This window comes from Cucurbita moschata, unplaced genomic scaffold (genome assembly GCF_002738365.1).
Source record: "Cucurbita moschata cultivar Rifu unplaced genomic scaffold, Cmos_1.0 Cmo_Scf00036, whole genome shotgun sequence".
Taxonomy (NCBI): domain Eukaryota; kingdom Viridiplantae; phylum Streptophyta; class Magnoliopsida; order Cucurbitales; family Cucurbitaceae; genus Cucurbita; species Cucurbita moschata.
Window position 1 is genome coordinate 528,820 of NW_019268552.1, and position 19,418 is coordinate 548,237.

General features: G+C 39.2%; 4 protein-coding genes across 5 annotated transcripts in view; 2 read left to right on the forward strand and 2 right to left on the reverse strand.

The window, feature by feature from the left end:
- The first annotated feature begins 54 nt into the window (after positions 1-54).
- LOC111431646 (50S ribosomal protein L7/L12-like) lies at positions 55-2,101 on the forward strand. The gene is made up of 2 exons (XM_023068344.1): positions 55-282; positions 1,252-2,101. The coding sequence occupies exon 2, from the start codon at positions 1,342-1,344 to the stop codon at positions 1,981-1,983; it is 642 nt and encodes a 213-aa protein (XP_022924112.1). The 5' UTR covers positions 55-282; positions 1,252-1,341; the 3' UTR covers positions 1,984-2,101.
- An 82-nt stretch (positions 2,102-2,183) lies between these two features.
- On the reverse strand, positions 2,184-7,019 carry LOC111431645 (bifunctional purine biosynthesis protein PurH-like). Of its 2 annotated transcripts, XM_023068342.1 has the most exons (14): positions 6,932-7,019; positions 6,608-6,728; positions 5,460-5,647; positions 5,239-5,365; positions 5,084-5,159; positions 4,916-5,012; positions 4,379-4,481; positions 4,127-4,260; positions 3,795-3,972; positions 3,553-3,707; positions 3,222-3,431; positions 2,801-3,148; positions 2,594-2,720; positions 2,184-2,525 (listed from the first exon to the last, which is right to left on the reverse strand). In XM_023068342.1, the coding sequence occupies exons 3-14, from the start codon at positions 5,568-5,570 to the stop codon at positions 2,374-2,376; spliced, it is 1,818 nt and encodes a 605-aa protein (XP_022924110.1). In that variant the 5' UTR covers positions 5,571-5,647; positions 6,608-6,728; positions 6,932-7,019; the 3' UTR covers positions 2,184-2,373. The 2 variants fall into 2 exon arrangements, with proteins under 2 accessions (XP_022924110.1, XP_022924111.1); XM_023068343.1 differs by lacking the exon at positions 6,932-7,019 and having other exon boundaries at positions 5,245-5,365; positions 6,608-6,781.
- A 485-nt stretch (positions 7,020-7,504) lies between these two features.
- On the reverse strand, positions 7,505-11,577 carry LOC111431691 (protein FAR-RED IMPAIRED RESPONSE 1-like). The gene is made up of 6 exons (XM_023068393.1): positions 11,462-11,577; positions 8,659-10,910; positions 8,510-8,566; positions 8,203-8,401; positions 7,869-8,118; positions 7,505-7,781 (listed from the first exon to the last, which is right to left on the reverse strand). Exons 2-4 carry the CDS (start codon positions 10,855-10,857, stop codon positions 8,327-8,329), a joined length of 2,331 nt encoding a protein of 776 aa, XP_022924161.1. The 5' UTR covers positions 10,858-10,910; positions 11,462-11,577; the 3' UTR covers positions 7,505-7,781; positions 7,869-8,118; positions 8,203-8,326.
- A 586-nt stretch (positions 11,578-12,163) lies between these two features.
- Positions 12,164-19,418, forward strand: part of LOC111431663 — an 8,261-nt gene continuing 1,006 nt past the window's right edge. The window contains exons 1-8 of the mRNA XM_023068366.1: positions 12,164-12,308; positions 13,520-16,639; positions 16,734-16,814; positions 17,039-17,191; positions 17,622-17,785; positions 17,889-18,036; positions 18,128-18,250; positions 19,167-19,254. Of these exons, the coding sequence (XP_022924134.1) occupies positions 13,691-16,639; positions 16,734-16,814; positions 17,039-17,191; positions 17,622-17,785; positions 17,889-18,036; positions 18,128-18,250; positions 19,167-19,254 (3,706 nt within the window). The 5' untranslated portion in view covers positions 12,164-12,308; positions 13,520-13,690. The remainder of the gene's footprint in view (positions 12,309-13,519; positions 16,640-16,733; positions 16,815-17,038; positions 17,192-17,621; positions 17,786-17,888; positions 18,037-18,127; positions 18,251-19,166; positions 19,255-19,418) is intronic.

Genomic DNA, 19,418 nt, shown 5'->3' on the forward strand with positions numbered 1-19,418 from the left:
TTTTTTTTTTTTTTTTTTTTTTTTTTTTTTTTTTTTTTTTTTTTTTTTTTTTTTGAGATACGAAATGGGAGCCCTAATTTGGCATTGATCTAAAACATTGCATCTCTGGAGCTCAATCACCTGCCTTTCTGGACAAGATTGAAGCTTCTTCAGCATTATACCGGCAACCCACCAATCCTCACGGCACAGTTCAACCACCACGTCACCTCTCTCAGGGCGTCGGTTTCATCTCTGCGTCGCATTCAGTTTCCCTCCCTCAGAGTTTAAATCTCATCTCTTAGCGTAAGTTCTTATAATCTTGAATTTCATTTTTTTTAGTGCTTTCTGCAAGTCTGTTATTGGATTAGTGTTTTGATGAGTTGAACTTTGATTCTGTCTTATTGTGACGTTTTGTTTCCAGTTAATGTTGAAAAGGTCAGTTGCTTGAGTAGAGTATTTTGTTTATGGTAATATAGGTTATCTGTTTTGGTTGAGGAACAAGGTCTTAGTGTCACGATAGGTGGCATTTCTCTGCTTCAGTTTGCTTTGTTGTGCTATGATTTGCTTTGATTTGTAATCGGGAATACATCGTACATGATGGTGTACAAACAATGGTTCTGTTATGAATTTTACCATCTTTTGTCATTGTATATGAATGCGGAATATTTGTTAAGTTATATGTAAATATGTAATATTTTCCTTGTTATACCTGTGAGCTGACGACTTCTATAAATTTATTTAGATAGATTAAAGTAGTGCTTAAACAGTGTGAAAGTTGATGTCAAAAATTTTGTAGAAGTTTCTATCGTCATTTTTCTGGGTAGTATATTGAAAATTATACTTGTATCTGAAGGACTAAATGAAATCTAATTACATGTTTTCTCGATGCACCCAACAGGCGGCCTGTAGGCGAGGCCCGCGCCACGGTCTTTTGAGTAAAACCTACCAGTAGGTTGCCTAAGAAAGAAAACCCAAAATTGTGAGATCCCACGTCGATTGGAGAGGGAACAAAACATTTCTTATAAGGGTGTTAGTAAACGCGTTTTAAAACCTTGAGGGGTAGTCCGGAAGGGAAAATCCAAAGAGGACAATATCTGCTAGCGGTAGGCTTGGACCGTTACAAAAACTCTTCGATCTCCAAAGTCAGGGCCTTGGAGTGGGCGTGGCTTTGAGAAAAATAAAAAATAAATACTCGTCTTCTTGACTAAGATCTGGTCTATAATTCTCTGTTCTCGTTGATTAATTTGTTTGTTCTTTTTCTTGTCTATCTAGGCCACTGAATTGTCCTTGCAGAAGCCAGAAATGGGCTTGAGCTAAATAGCTTGCTACTTCAGAGGGAAAGTTAATTTGGCAACTTGAGTAATGCGCTTAGTTTTAAGAATAAGTCATCTCCTACCCAATGTGTTGGCAAACACCTTTCGCTCTCCTGCACTTGCCCTCAATCCTCTCAATGTAAATGGATTACATAGAGATTTTTCTCAACCTGCTTGGATAGAGGAGGAGGAGGAGGTGGAAATTGACCAGAGAAGGCTTCCAGCTGACTACGATCCAGCTAATTTTGATCCAACACAGCATCGTAGTCCTCCAACCGATCGCGTTTTTAGGCTTGTAGATGAAATATCTGGACTCACATTAGTTGAAGTTGCTGAATTATCTTCCATTTTGAGGAAAAGATTAGGAATGACAGACATGCCAGTTGTTGGAGTTATGAAGGCAGGAGCTGCCGGATTGGCTGGAATGGCAACAAAGGCCTCATCAGCCACTGCCAAGGAGGAGAAGAAGACAGAAAAGACTGTTTTTGAGTTGAAACTAGAGTCTTATGAAGCGGCTGCAAAGATTAAAATTATCAAGGAGGTAAGAAGTTTCACTGATTTAGGCCTTAAAGAAGCGAAGGATCTAGTGGAGAAAACCCCGTCGGTGTTGAAGAAGGGACTATCAAAGGAAGAGGGTGAACAACTAATTGAAAAAATGAAGGCTCTTGGTGCAAAGGTGATCTTGGAATGAATGTATTCTTTTGGTCGGTCATCCATTGTCTTTCTCCAAATGCTTAGAGTTCTTTTCATATCGAATAATGAAAAACTATTCGTCTTTGAGGAGTATACTTAGACTTTGAAACTTTCAATTTTGTGTTTTAAGTTCTTGACAAGTCGGAGGCATCACTTGGAATCACACATATGTACGAGATTGGGAGTTCGAAGGTACTCAGAGGCGTTTCATTATTATAAGTCATAGGATATATTTTAACCTACTTAGTGACTTGAAATTGCTTATTTTACAACCATGCCAAACCTCTGCAATAAGTTAGGACGAATGATCTTCATATTTCGTGGTGTCCCAACCAAGCTTTAAAATTTCAGGGGATGGAAACCAGGGACGACTAACGAGCAACAGATATCAATGCCTGAAATGCCTCACATTGGTGAAGACGAGGGACACGCCATACTTGTTGCAGCAGTCGATAGCATCGGGATCTCGAATGCTGCCTCCAGGCTCTGCAATAATCCCTACTCCACTCTGGCATGCTTCTTCGACTGCATCATTCCAAGCTGCCAACCAAAGTTGCACACACATAAGAACAAATTGACTACTAAGAGATTTGATTCCCAGAAATTACCAAATGGGAAGAACGCATCACTAGCCAGAGCCGCTCCTTTGACCTCATCCCCTGCTTTCCTCATGGCTATCCTCAAGCTCTCGAGACGATTTGGTTGCCCACTTCCCATACCCAACATACAGTTATTCTGCCAAAAAATGACAGCATCAGAAGTTTCCCAACAGAAGCCAAACGTGTCATTAACGACTCGAGTTATAATATACCAACCTTTGCTATCACAATGGCATTGCTCTTAACATGCTTAACGCACAGCCATGCAAACTCTGCGTCCCGAAGCTCACTTTCTTGAGGAGCCTTTCCAGAAACTACATTAAATTGTCTATCTTGTGGAACCAAGTCGTCAGAATCCTGTGCTAACCATCCTCCACCAACTTGCCTGAGTGATAGCTTTCCTTTCTCATTTTTGGCTGCCTCCAGAATTCGTAGCGTCTTCGATTTCCCACGCAAGATCTCGAGCCCTTTCTTTGTGTACTTCGGTGCAACAACAATCTCATAAAACATCCGAGTTTCACCATCCGTCGGGCTTCTGAACTCCCGAATTTCCCTTGCAAGAGCCTAAGGTAAAGCATTAAATCAAGACAGAACACTGGTCCTCAAAACATGTTCTAAGAAAAGAAAACATACCAACCTCATCAACTTCTACGTTGAAGGCTACAATGCCACCAAATGCACTCACGGGATCAGCTTTCACAGCCAGCCTATATGCTTCCAGAATATCATCACGTGAAGCTACACCACACGGATTTGTGTGCTTCACAACTACACAGGTAGGATTCCTAAACTCTGATACACAGTTCCAAGCTGCATCTGCATCTAAGTAGTTATTATATGACATCTCCTGCACAAAACACAAGTTTTCATATAAACTTTGTGCATACTTAGGAGAAGCCTAATGTTTTGGATGATAATGATGCAATTCCATGATCATATTTAAACCCTTACAGTTTATACTTACTCACCTTCCCATGGTGTTGGATTGCTGTTGCAATACCACCCGCATTGACCTCAGAAAGACTCTTATCAACATAAAAGGCAGCCTTCTGATGAGGATTTTCCCCATAACGAAGAGAACTTTTAAGGGAAAGAGGCACAGTAAAACTGGGAGGAAATTTATCTACCAACAAACACAGAGGACTTTTGTAAAGAGGGATGAACCATTCTAGCGATTATGCATTTGGCACAGATGAAACATGGAATTTACCTCCAACAGTCTGCTTCCACAGCCACTCTGAGACTGCTGAATCATAAGAAGCTACATGTTGAAATGCCTTCCAAGCAAGCTTTCTGCGAAATTGTTGATCATCCTCACTTCCTTTCAGAAACTCGAGCAGTGCGGGATAGTCTTCGGTATCTACGACCACTAAAACATCCTTGTGATTCTGCATATGCACGTTCGTGCACGTATCAATATGCAACACTCTATTAGTTTAAGCTTTTGGGTCGATTGATGATTTAAAGTGGTATTAGAATCGGAGGTTCTAGATCAGGAAGAAGCTAATATGAATCCCAAGATCAACTTCGCTCATATTTTACCTTTGCAGCAGCTCTTATCATAGCTGGGCCACCAATATCAATGTTCTCTATACCATCTTCAAAGTTAAGATTTCGAGATGAGGTGACTTTTTCATAGAAAGGATACAAGTTTACCACCACAACATCAAATGTGCCTGCAGAGAAACTATTTCAGAAAACAGGAAGCAAGATATGCAGCAACTAAGGCCATGCTTTGCAATTGAAACTTAGGAGCCACATAAGAATTCTAGAGATTGATCACATAAAGCTCACTAATTCCATGTTTCTTCAGGGCGTCCATATGATGCCTTTGGTCTCTTCTAGCAAGAATGCCCCCATGTATAGAAGGATGCAAAGTTTTTACACGGCCATCAAGCTGCCACCACAAACCAAAATTCATGACTAACATCTAAAAAATGGTCCGCCAAGACACCGAGTGAGAGCTCACATCGGTTGGGAAGGAGAGCGAAGCATTCTTTATAAGGGTGTGGAAACCTCTCCCTAGCAGACGCATTTTTAAAATCTTGAGGAAAAGTCTGAAAGGGAAAGCCCAAAGAGGACAATATCTGCTAAGATGGACTTGAGTTGTTACAAATGGTGTCAGAGCCAGACACCGAGTGATGTGCCGACGAGGAGGCTGAGTCTCGAAGGGGGTGGACACGAGATGGTGTGCCAGCAAGAACGCTGGGACCCGAAGGAGGGTGGATTGTGAGATTCCACATCGGTGGGGAGGAGAAGAAATCATTCTTTATAAAAGTGTGTAAACCTTTCCATTCGGAATTTGAATAAACAAGAGAAAAGGCAGCATACCATTTCAGGAAAACAAGTAAGCTCCTCCACCTTAGTAACACGCACCCCAGAAGTTTCCAATGTAGATGCGGTTCCCCCAGTTGAAACAATTGTGTAGCTGCAAGTTCATAAGATATATGAATCAAAGAACTTAAAACAAAATTGCACAATAAGTTTAGGAGAGTTCACCCCAATTCCTGAAGCCCATTTCCTAGAAATGCAAGATCTTTCTTGTCTGACAGTGATATCAGAGCTAGTTTCTTTCCTGAAATTGTAATAGCAGCAGACAACAGTAAGGTATAGAAAATGCGATGTTCTAAACAAAAAGGACAAGAGGATAGTACCAGAACCAGATGGAAAGGTGATCTTCGAAGAATAAGTGATGGTTTCACCATCAGCCATGACTTTGAAAGTAAAGCAAGGCCGTCGTTGCACAGATTGAGTATGGAGAGAGTTACGTGAGAATGAAGTCTGTTAAGAAATTTGAAGAGTAAGAAACCCAGATTACGGTTTAATGCTACCAAAACTTAAACAGAAAATCACATAGAAAACAATTGCACATTACAAGAAGAGGCGAAGGATTGGGTTCCTTAAGAAAGAACCGAGCACGGGGTTCTCCAAGTGAAATAGCAGTGATAGGCGTGGCAGGAGAATGAGCAACAACAGAACTAAGCATTGCTATCACTCCTTCCCTTTTGTTGCTTGGTTTCTTTATACCAACTGAGCCTGTCAAGCCGCCAGTGCTTCCTTTGTCTACTTAGGACATATCAATAAAATTCACATTGGTTGGTAAGCTGTGGATTGACATTGATACCCAACAATACAAAGTAATACCAATATAATGGAACTCGTTTTTTCCTTCAATACATTACCAAAAGAAAACTACCAACCATAGACCGTTTTCCACTGAGTTGCAGGAAGTTTGAGGTGAAAAAAAGTGGAAAAAATGTGTTCTTTGACTTCAAACACAACACAAATGAACATATTAAGAAATGGGCACAAAATTGCGAAAACAAGTAGGGTGTGTAATAGCCCACGCCTACCACTAGCAGATATTGTACTATTTAAGCTTTCTCTTTCGGGCTTTCCCTTAAGGTTTTTAAAACGTGTCTGCTACAAAGAAGTTTCCTTGCCCTTATAAACCTTATAAAGATTGTTTTGTTTTCCTTCTTGATCGATGTAGGATCTCACAATCTACCCCTTTCGGGTCCCAGCATCCTTGCTGGTACACGTTCCCTTATCCAACGATGTGGGACCCCCCAATCCATCCCCCTTCAGTGCCCAGCATCCTTCTTGACACACGTCTTGTGTCCACTCTCCTTCAAAGTTCAGCCTCCAGCTCGTGTCTAACTCTGATACCATTTGTAACAACCCAAACCCTCGGCTAAGGTTATTGTCCTCTTTGGACTTAAGAATGTTTCGTTCCACTGCCCAACACGTGGGATGAGTACTTCATCCTTGTTATTTCCCAGTTCAGAGCTTTCAAATTTGCATAGAACCCATAAACAGAGTACAAAAGAAACAAGTTTCAAAGTGAAATAGAACGTCATCAGTGACCTCCACGATGTCGAATCCTCGGCCTCATTTGAACTAAAAGCGAATAAATAAATCAACAGACCAAACCACGCACACAAAGAACCGCCCAACGAAGAAATAATAAACCCATAAACGAAAATGGGAAACGAGAGCTGATGATAAGCAATAAAAAGTCACCTAATATTGGAATGAGGAAGTTTCGAAACTCTTCAGAGGAGAGTGATATGATCTCCGTCTACTTCACTTTGAATGAGTGGCGGGGCCGCAGAGTTAGGGTTCTGGCTGCCAAATTTCGGTGCTATGAACAAACACGGAGAACTTATTTATGCAGACGATCAAATTTCACGTTTTTTGTGGGAAGAAAAAAAATGAAAATTTTGCTCTTCATTATTTTCAGTTTTGTCTCTTTAAAACAATTTAATTTAATTATAAATTGTTGGATGCAATTAATCGGAGAAATCATTGAATAATTTAAAAGTGAAAAAGGACAAATGCTTTCACCTTGAAAGTTGGAGCTTCTCCACCACTGGAGACTGTAACAGCACGGAGCTCTGCAAAAGTTGATCTTTGTTTGTCGTCTTTTGACGGCGGTGGTAGTTGGGGATGAGGCAACGGTGCCAATTCAAATCCAAATGCCAGAAATGCCCTTTCTACATTTTTTTATTGCTTTCAAATATATTCAAAATTTAAAATCTAAAATTCGATTTTAAAAATTTGGATAAATATAGTATTTTATATTATTATCCCATCATATTTTAAAATAATAGTAGAATTTATGATAGAAAACGGCCTAAAATAATAATAATAAATGGATTTTCACAAACCCATGCATCATTTTTCATGCCTGTAGAATTTTATATTGCAATACAAATTATTGCCAGATAATGGCGTGCACTTCATGACAAATATTAAACAATACAAAATTAATATTAATATTAGTTTATTATTATATTATATTTATTATTATTATTAGTACAATTGCCGAGTTAGACACTAGTTGTACAAAGTTAATATAGGTTTAACATTCATTAGATACATATCGAACACGTGTTAGATGTACACTAAATAGACACATATATGAAAAATAATATGTTAGATATATGAACATAGTTCGTGTTGTATTATATCTATATTCTTACTTCTTAGGTAGTTTCTACTTTTGCCATGACAAGTAGTAAATGGAAGGAGTATGATACTCGAACGGTTGATACTAAGATTTCATGTTCGGGTTCGGATTCATGTACACTAAAGATGGTTACTGCTGTAGATGATCGGCTATGGAAAAAGATTCTCAATTGCATTGATTGGATGAAATGCTATGAACTTTTGTGGATTCCGCGCTAGATGGGTCCTGCAAGAGAAGTGAACACGTAAACTTTAAACCGTAGCAATGGAGAACATAAAAGACAGACAAGGAGATGAAACACAATTTTAGTACCACATCCTGTTGACCAACTTGAAGGTCTAAGCGACCTGAAATTGCGTCGGGTTTGAAGTTCGATTGCTCCTACAAGTCGACGTTTTGTTTGTTTTGTTCAACTAATAATGTCAGTAAAAGTGGAATAGATGATATTCAAACATCTCTTACGACTCCATGCAGAGGTCGTATGAATCGATTCCCTGCCCCTCGTATGCTATGTCGATGCTCGAAACAACCCGCGGCTAGAAGCGATGGAACTGTCTTTTTCCTAGTACAACACAAACAAGGATCCTTGGACACTAACAGACTAAAGCAGTTGTCTTGTCTGAAACACAATCAAATCTTGTCTTACCATTCCATGCATAAGCTGTTGTTGAGCAGCTCTATAGCTCTCAAGAGATGGAGCTTTTCTGCACCTATGTTCCTAGGAGTATAAATGATACAATTTTAAACAGTATCAAATATTTCAAATAGTATCAGAGGGCGTCGAGAGTGAGCCGTACTACCCCTTGTGAGTCCCCCTGTTCATCAGGGTAGTGAAGGGCTGGTGCCTGTGAATTTGTTGTCCCAGCAAGCAAGAAGTCGTAAACGATTAGTCCGACGTAACAATTCAGATCATATACGAGCAGGCTACAATGCAAACATAACAATAAACTGACCAATTGTTGCCAGCCATCATGAATCCTGACAGTGTTAATTTCTGGCTCAAAACAATCCTAAACAAGTGGAAAATGAATGCTGAAATGAATGAGATTTGAAAATAGTGTCTCAAGTAGTAAGCATTTAAAATGCCTGAAAACTGAATTACCTGTCTGCTTACGTTGGTCGTGTTCTTTTTATTGTCCTTGTTAGCGTTCTTACCCTGGTTTACCTCTTCTGATTCATGGCTACTACTACTATGAGCTACAAGGGATGGTTGGATTGAGACATTCAAACTCTCACATTTCCTCAAAGCTTCTTCCAAAGCATCAAACGCAACGTTATAACTCTCATGGGACAAGGACCCTTCATTGCTCAATCTAAACGCCTGCTGACAAAGATTTATATACCGTTGTACTCTCGACTCGACATGAGATCCTTTCCGGGTTTGTTGTCTACTCTTTGCATCCCTTGTCCAACGAGTCAATACATATTGAGAAGGAATACAATGTATACCAGAGATTTGCAGAACAATCATTACGTGTCGACAGAGGTAACCGTTGAATTCAAACGATCGGCATAAACAGGAGATATCCGAAGTTGCTTCGTTCCACTCCACGAGAAAGTCTTGGTTGTTCTCAAAATCTTGAACCCTGAAAACTTTTATCACTCCATCTTCGCTTATCTTCCTTGGATGACAAGCAACTACTCCTAAAACCTCCACTTGGAACTTTTTAAATACTGCATGCGTGTATAATCCAGCCATTTGCTTCCCAAAAGGAGATGGAGACTTCAATCCTGGCTGTTTATGCAAAGTTTCTAAATCTGCTTTTCCTTCCTCTTCGAATTTATCTCGTGCAAATGTTCTATAATGGTCTAAGAATTCCCTAAGTGATGTTTTTCTCTGTATGTACTTGTCAAGAAAAGAGTTGATACCTTCTGGCCTATGGCGTGTATACATCCCTGCCAAAAAAATGTTTTTCAAACACGCAGGTATCCATCGATTACGATCTGCATACAGCAACTTAAACCATGAATCATGACTTAGTTCGAACCTGTCAACAATTCTTAGCCACCGTTTTTCGAACTCTTCGATTGTCCAAGACTTAAAAATACACTCGTCGAACATTGATATAAAATTTTCACGTTGTCTCATTACATGACTAAGCTTTTCTGGTATCTTGCTATAAATGTCCCACAAACAGTAACAATGGAAAGAATTAGGCAATTCCTCCGCAATGGCTTCCTTAAGGGCTTCATCTTGTATAGTGAGGATCACTTTTGGAGGACATTTATGCATTGATCTAAGCCATGCCCGCATCAGCCAAGCATATGTAGACTTGGTCTCATCAGCAACCAATGAGCATCCGAGCAAAACGAACTGACAATGGTGATTAACGCCTATAAAAGGTGCAAACGATAATCTATACTCGTTCTTAATGTACGTGGTGTCGAAGAAAACGACATCCGCAAAATTGGCATAGTCAAGTCTGCCTTTTGCATCAACCCAGAACAAATTTCTTAAACACTGCTTTTCATTCAGGTCAATAGAGTAAAAGAAGTTAGGATTTTCATCTTGCATACAAACAAAATGGTCTAACATAACTTGAACATCGCCTTCGTCTATAGCCAGACGTCGCGCCTTACATACTTGATCAATGGCAACAACGTTTTGCTTCTTGGCTATTGTACAACCTCCAGACAGCTTGGACTTCATACAAAGCTTACTTTTTCTTCTTGCTCTATTGCTATGCAAGACATCAGTGTTACTGCTACCGACTTCTAAATTTCCGTGACCACGAAAATAATAGGATTCATCTGGAAAAACTTCATGATTATGCTCCTTTATGAAACTATGAATTGCCCATTTTCCACTTTGCAATCTCTTGACATGCATACAAGCCTTGCAATCGGTTTTCTCCCACGACCGATTGGTTCTACCTCGTTTTTTCTTCCCATGAACACCTATGCCATTATTTGAATTTGTTACAGGATCTGAAACATCAACCACACCAGATTCTCTCTTGTCTCCATATTTAGTACAGGCAAATTTTGCATCAATAAACTTTCCAGATATTCTGGACCTACGACTAGCCTTTATTATAACACAAAAACCAAATGATTTGGCATATTCCTTGTAGAATGTAAAAGCATTCTCCTTCGATTCGAATTCCATTCCTTCACGAGGCTCGACGATTCTGAAAGACTTCAAGTTGAGTACATTCTGTGAGTATTCTATGTTTCTATATTTTGGCATATCCATATTGACGGTTGGCCCTGTATTTTCTTTTCCTACCATGTGAGAAGAACTGTCTGTGCCATCTCTAGTACACATTTCTTTGCCACAGTGCACTGAATTATCATCCATATTTAGGCCGGTGATTGTTTCTTTGGTGGCTCTCACAGCTGTTCGAGATCTATCTTGATGGATATAACATAAATTTGTTACAAATGAGAGAAATGATCCTTTATATAATACCCAAGAGACATCTCTAAAAGACACAAATTAAACAATGTATGTATGCAATTCATGTACCTTAAAAAAGAACATCCAAGTATCTAGGAATTCATGTGTCTAGAAATTACAAGATCATGCTTTGTAGTATGTTTCTAGCTCAATTAATTTCTAACAGAACTTATGTAAATCTACACTTCCCTTTCGAAAATACACCTGAATCAATCAAGATATGATTGTATTTGTTAAAAGTAATTGACAATGAAAGCATTTCACAAGAGTAAAGACCTTAAGTTCAGAAATGGGCAATTGGGTCGCTCTAATTACAAAACAAAATGGAAAAAGTTCAGAATTCCACACTAAACGCCAAAAGAAAGAGACATGAACTATAGCTAAAAATAACATACAAAGAAACATGTAATAGGAAGTGGCAGCTGAGGAGCTCAGTGTCTGGTAATCAACCCAGAAACTGAAAATGATACTAATGAACGTGAAATCAGTTCTTAGAGAAACTCACAGGTGCTTTTATTGGTTACTCGAAAGCTCAAAGGAAGATGCTGTGCTTTCGGAGCGAGTATCGGAATTCCCGATTCGCAGTTTTGGAGGTTAGGGCAAGAGAGATATTGAAGTACTCGCATTCGGGATTTTTCCGTACTCGCCTTATAGCAGCACTGGCCCAAAAGATTATTGGGCCTATTTTGCTTTGGTCGGAACTTTGACGTCTAGCAGCACTGGCCCAAGACAATATTGGGCCTCCTTTTCTCGGCCTGAACTGTGATCTATAATAGCGCTGGCCCAAAAGATTATTGGGCCTACTTTGCTTTGGTCTGAACTTTGCAGTATAGCAGCACTGGCCCAAAAGGTTATTGGGCCTCCTTTTCTCGGCCTGAACTGTGCTCTATAACAGCGCTGGGCCAAAGGACTATTGGGCCTACTTTGCTTTGGTCTGAACTTTGCCTTATAACAGCACTGGCCCAAAAAGTTATTGGGCCTACTTTGCTTTGGCCCTGAACTGTGGCTTATAGCATCATTGACTAATTCACGGTGTTAGCGTCTCGATGAGATGTTCAACAAATATTAAATTACAGTGTGATATAATTTAAGTTTATATATTTTAAAATAGCTTAAATATATGGATTTAGTTTATTAATTTTTCTTTTTGTGTAGAAAATTTCGCAAAATTTAACCATGTTGTAAAATTAGAAAGTAGGCAAAAAAAATATAAAGAAAGTCGAAGCTTGGGAGGATAAAGTACAAAGGCACACTCGCGTGGAAAGAGAGGGACGACACCCGATTAGACCTGCCCTTCTTGTTTTGCAGCAAAATTCAAATCTCACAGTCCATTGTTGCTTTGGGATCTGCTGGTAAGTTCTTGAAATGACGCTCTTTTTCCTGCTCGTGCTCATGAGTGAAAACATTAGCTTGATCTTTCCCGAAGCAAACTGATTGCGAGTTTTCTATTCTGATTTGTGATTCGATTTGTGATATCCCGCTTCTTTAATCCGACATGCGATTCGATATTCGATTTTGCTATATCATACATTTGTTGAGCCAATTAAACTGGTTGATAGCTAACAGTTGAAGAATCGAGTCTATTTATGTGTTTTCCGGGCGCTGGATGAGGCGGCTGCTGTTATGCAATTTGCGATAGCGTCGGCCAGCTTTGGGAATATCTTATTACTCTACTCAATTGGGTTTTTGTTCAGGTTTTTGCTTGATTGGTTATTATAGGCTGAAGGCTTACTCGGTCTAATGTCTATTGTTTTTCCGTATATGGTTCCAGTTTTTATAATGTTTCGAATGGGCGTTATGAAATCTTGAGCTTTCCTTTCATGCATCATATTGCTCATTTACAGATTACAATCTAATACCGAGAAAAATCTTGTTGCTTGAGTTCTCTTATAAAAATAAATTTCTTAGAGACGAATATACATTCCACTCGAGGTAGGCAAAATGGAGTTTAAGAGATCAATTCTATCCTGAAAGACACCATATTAGCCTTGTTGGTGCTCACCGAACACTTTGATAATCTATTATGCCTGTGCATCACTTAAATAACGGATCCATGAGCTCAATACCTGTTAAGGATAAGAATAAAACTCACCATTTCACTCACCAAAACGTCAACTATACTAGCTTTTTGGATGCTAAGGAAAGTTCAGCAATGTTCCTGAACGGCCCTTCAGCATTTTCCAGTCATTGCTAATATACTATTGCAGTGCTATAACTATTGCAATTGTGCTGCCCAGTGGCGTCTGAGTTACAATCATACATATATTATGCAGAAATAACATAGTCAAGATAGAAACTTTGATCAAAGATTTTCCTTTACCTTCATCATGTTATTTATACTGTTAGATATATATGTGCCATCACACACGTTTACCGGTCTTTTATGTTATTTCTGTATTTTATTATTATCTATAACCAGAAGTATTCTTTTGATAAAGCTATATAAATCTAGGGCACCGCCTCTGAAATGGATCAAGGAAGCTGAATTTTGATTCTCCTTTATTCTCCCTGAATGCTGATTATCCCACCAGACATTTTCTAACTTTGAACACATGGACTCCAGGTTTTCAGTCGAGTGCTGAAGCTTCACATTGGTGGACAAGATTACAATCTGCAAGATGATTATCTGAATGCTGAAGCTCTCTGTTACTTCAAGCGTATGGTTTTGCCGATACTGCACTGTGTCTTATTCATGGCATTTTTTGTTGAGGTTGTCCCCATCAAGTCTAACTAGATGGAAAGAAATGTGAAAAGAGGTACCATAGATCAACATAGTAACTATGAACAAGTTCGACTTACTAATTTGGAAGCAAGAAATCAGGGAGTTGGGTCTACAAATCAAAGATCTTTCCAAGATCCATCAAGCAACATCAGCACTAACATTCGACCCCCTGAATATAATATGCTAGTTGGAGCTAGTCCTGGCCACAATTACTCCATTCAAACTGGCGAGGAATTTGCACTTGAATTTATGCGGGAAAGGGTGAATGCCAAGCATCACTTTATTCCCACCAATAGTCCTGACCTGGGTGTCTCAACTGGGTACATGGATTTAAAAGGCATTATGGGAATTCCCCATGCAAGTTCAGAGAGTGGATCTAGCATTGCCATGCTCAACCCTGTAGAAAAAGATCACGTCCAACATTTTGAAAGAGGGGGCTTGTCACATGAAGAAAAAAGTTCATATAATTCAATGAGGTTTGTCCCAAGAGCCTCATCCAGAAATGATGTCAGTCGGCTTCATGGTTTTACATCTTCAGGAGCATCTGATAGCTCTACAAGAAAGATGAAATTCCTGTGCAGTTTTGGTGGTAAAATCATGCCTCGCCCTAGTGATGGTAAACTTAGATATGCTGGGGGTGAAACACGTATTATCCATATAACCAAGGATATTTCTTGGTCGAATCTGCTGCAGAAAACATCAACAATTTATGATCAAGTTCACACTATTAAATATCAGCTACCTGGTGAGGATCTTGATGCATTGGTTTCTGTATCTTGTGATGAGGATTTGCAGAACATGATGGAGGAATGTAACGTACCAGAAAATGGGGGGTCAACAAAGCCGAGAATGTTCTTGTTTTCTATTTCTGATTTGGAGGATGCTCAAATTGGTGTTGGTAGTACAGAGGGTGGTTCAGAGATTGAATATGTAATTGCTGTAAATGGTATGGACCTCAGTTCAAGAAGGAACTCAACGCCCTTGGGTAATACTCCAGGAAACAATATAGACGAGCTACTTGCCCTCAATGTTGGATCAGAGAATGGTCAAGTTGCCCCAGAATTGCCTGATAACATGAAATCATCTTTGACCATAGCTGCACCTTCATTTTCTCAATCTTCTCAAACCATTTGGACAAATTTCTCCAGTGGTTTTAAGTCCAATTTGCAGCCATCGTCTGGACAAAAGTTGCAGCAAGGTGAACTTGGGCCTTCCCAACTCTCATCTTTACACCCCATGCAGTGCTTACCTGAAAAAGTTGGAAAATCTTCAGTCCCTTCATCTATTCAGTCCCAACATGATTACGTTCTTAATAACAATGCAACACCTGTAGAAAATATATCTTCAGTGCCCAGCAAGGGATATGTGTATGAGCATGGTGGCTTGGCTACAGACTATCCTGTCAGTGGTTTTCACGCAAAAGATTCAGATGCACTATTAAAGGAGGGGAAAATTACAGAGACCTCAACTTCAAAGCTGAGTGAACCTGATAAAATCCAATCATTGGAGAAGGAGGTATCATTTAAGGATGCACAAATGAAAGGGGAAGGTTCGCTCCACAAAATTGATGAAACTAATGAAAGTCAAAAATTTGAACACGAATACTTAGCTTCATCAAACCCAAGTGATGCTTCTATTTTGAGCTATAACTCAAAAGCAGTGCAAGTAATTAATTCGGACACAGATTTAGGATCAAATTTTCTGCTTATGAAAAGCAACAAGCATCAGGATCCTTCTCAAGAATCAGTGCCTTTGGAAGCAAGTAATGGAGGGAACAAGAGGACTGAAGATAAATTTTCATCCGATGGACTTCCAACCTCTGGGTTTGGTGCCTCTGAGGCTGATGAAACAGAATTTAGCTACACTGAACCAATTTTACCTCCGCGTGTTTTTCACTCTGAAAGGATTCCTAGGGAGCAGGCTGAATTGAACCGTTTATCCAAGTCTGATGATTCCTTTGGCTCTCAGTTTCTGAGAACTCAGGGAAACACTGATTATTCTCAGACACTTACTGAATCTGCTGAACCATTGCTTGATGGGAATGTGACTTTGCAGTCTGAGCAATCTGTTTCATCTTCAAAGGCAGGGGTAACACGTGGAAATTGTCAAGCTCTAGAAGATGGATTAGGGGCATTTGAAAAGTACAAAACATCAGCAGATGCGAATAATAAGACAATGAATATTTCAGGTGAGCATGATGGGTCTGAGGTCAGTGATATGTCCAATATTAAAAGTCCATCTGCCTATAGGAAGGAAACAGGTGGTTTGGCCCCGGCAAGTGAAGAAGTTTCTTACAAACATAAGGAGGAATCTTCCATGGATCCATTAGAATCAGGCTGGATTGATGGAAGTACACATAAGAACCATAGAAATGAAACTCAAGAGCATGCAGAGTCTTCATCCTTGACAGAGAACCCTGGTAAGAATGTTACTCATGTAGAGCCTGGAGTTGGTATTGGCACTTCAGAGCACGGGGACATTCTTATTGATATTAATGACCGCTTTCCACGTGATTTCCTTTCTGATATATTCTCAAAAGCCAGAAACTCGGAAAATATTTCTGGCATCAATCCATTGCATGGTAATGGAGCTGGCTTGAGCTTGAATGTGGAGAATCATGAGCCTAAGCGTTGGTCATACTTCAGAAACTTGGTTCAGGAGGAGTTTGTCGGAAAAGATATTTCCCTTATGGATCAAGACCACCCAGGCTTCTCTTCTTCACTTGAAAACGTTGAAGAAGGGGGTACCATGAACAGGTATCCCCCTTTAAATTCAGATGTAGGTGCCATTTATCACAGAGACTCTCATATCAATTTGGATGACAACATTCAGCAGGAATCACGTCTGCTCACTGGACCCAGCTCTACAAATTTATTTACAGATAATGATTCATCAAAGCTCAAGGACAATGAAAGCATGCAGTTGGATGAACCTATCTCTAAAGCCCCACAAGCTGAGAATGTGATATACGTCAATTGCATTCTTTCGATTATAATTTGCATCTCCAGATTATTGCTTTCCTCTCACTGCATTTCCCATATATCTTCTTGTTTAGGATGCAAAGTTGGATATCCAAGATATTGGTGTACCTCTCGTTGATTTTTATCTTGAAGAAATTGATATTAGTACATTGCAGGTATGAATCTCACTCTTGATTCCCTTAATATTCCCTTAATACATGCAACTAAGTAAAAGTTGAACATTCCTTTTTTTTTTCCGCACTTTTGTAACATTTCATTGGATTATCTATAATAAAATGCTAATTTTGTTTAGTGCTATGAAGTTGAGGCTTTGAACAGTTGTGAGTTGATTTACTTTCCCTCCATTAAATTGCTGACTGTCTTTTGGATGGCCTGACAGATAATTAAGAATGAGGATCTTGAAGAGCAACGAGAATTGGGTTCTGGCACATTTGGTACAGTGTATCATGGGAAGTGGCGAGGAACAGATGTAGCAATTAAACGGATAAAGAAAAGCTGTTTCACCTGTAGGTCCTCAGAGCAAGAAAGATTGGTGAGTTAAATTTCATTTGAATGGTTTCCCACAGGTTATTATCTCCCTTTAGTAGTCAATTGGACACTGGTTTGATGGTGTAATACTTCCAAAGTGGTGGGATGGGAAACCAAAGGTTACAGTTTCGAACTTTCGTTATCAACTGTAGAACCAACAAACAATTTCCCCCACTGGCATTCTGAAAAACTTAGCTGTTAGAGCAGCTGGTTATATGTGTTGGTGTAGTAGCAGCAATCTTATTGCTAATCCCTCTTTCAACAATTTCATTTGCTCAAGCAGGCAGCATGTCGCCTGCAGTCACGGATGGTCACATTGTACTGCTGAGTTGGTTTATTTTAAAACGAATAGGAATCGATTTTATTTTTATTTTTATTGTTATTTATTTTCATGTCACGATGCTCTAATTTACATAGTGAATTTGTAATTTCAGACTGTAGAGTTTTGGCGTGAAGCTGACATTCTTTCGAAGCTTCACCATCCAAATGTGGTGGCTTTTTATGGAGTGGTGCAGGATGGGCCAGGTGGGACATTGGCCACAGTGACTGAATTCATGGTCAATGGCTCCTTGCGGAATGTTTTACTTAGCAAAGACCGGTAATCTCTTAGTTTCAAGTTATCTTGCATACACTTGAAATGTTCAAGTCTTCGGGAGAACTCTTTTCGTTCTCATTCTTTACATGTTATGCAAGTGTTCCAGGTACCTGGATCGACGTAAGAGGCTCATTATTGCCATGGATGCAGCATTTGGAATGGAATATCTGCATTCAAAGAATATTGTGCACTTTGATTTGAAATGTGACAACCTGCTTGTCAACTTGAAAGATCCTTTTCGGCCAATTTGCAAGGTATTTGATGCAGCACTGTACTTGAAGAGAATTTTTATTTGTGAGTTCTTTCACCTGCATTCTTTACTTTTCTCTTGGTTTTGTTATAAAGGTTGGAGATTTTGGCTTGTCAAAAATAAAGAGGAACACCTTAGTTACTGGTGGCGTGAGAGGGACCCTTCCGTGGATGGCTCCTGAACTACTTAATGGTAGCAGCAGCAAGGTTTCTGAAAAGGTAAAATATCTAGACTCATTTCTACTATCACAACTTAAGAAGAGCAATAAACATGTATTGCTGATGGTTTATGGATTAAAAAACAAAAAACAGAAACTATAGGAAAATGCAAGAAATTTCCAACTTTTGTTTATTTAATTTTACGGTTTTTAGGTCTCTTTTCTGATCCATCTATAGTTGTGATTGGAGGGTCTTCATAGTAGATGTTATATTATTATTTACCTTTATTTTGGCTGAGGTATTTTTAATAAATTAGTTTATTTAGCCTTCATTTCATTTAGAATTAGGGCTATATAGCTAACTATATAAGACACCGATGCAGCCCTTCTCTATTAATTAATTAACGGAGATGTTGATATTATCATAAGATTTCCATCAATATGAAACTAAATGTAAACAGATAAAAGAACTTGAGTTAAGGCTCGTGAAAGTTATTCTACAAAACATCTAAAACTAAAACACGCAGCATCCAAACTTTGAATTAACAATTGATTTTGCTAAAAAGAAACGAAGAATCAAAGAAGAGTAAGGAAACACACAAAAAAAGGTAACAATGCCAAGCTGATTCAGAAATACCGAAATCTGTTTGCTTCAATGTGCCTACTATCTGTCTTTGAGGGCGAGAGATCATTCGGGGACGTGGGCTTCTCCCCCAACCTTCCCCATGATTACAAAGCCAAATTGCTGAACAAATATGTTTTTCTGTTATTAACTTCTTAAATAAATAACAAAAGGCTACCAAACAATATTTCAATTTTAAAAACCCAACTTATAATTATAGAGCAAAAAGTATGAGTGCCCTTTTGGTTTCATGACTAAAAGTAGATTGAATCATGGGTTTCGTTTTTCATAAGTTCTGCTCATTATATGTGGCTATTGGCCACGTAGTTCTGATTTTTTTACTTCTGCTTGGCAGGTTGATGTATTCTCCTTTGGTATTGTCCTATGGGAGATCCTCACCGGAGAGGAGCCTTATGCAAATATGCACTACGGAGCAATCATAGGTGTGAAAAAGAAAGGGAAAAAAGCACTATTTTCATGTTTCCTTGGATTGTATTTAACTTACAAACCTGGTTGGTTTATGCAACTGGAAAAGCTTGCAGGATCGCATAGTATTGCCTAAAAATGATTTCTGAAAATCCCCCCCCCCCCCCCCCCCCCCCCCCCC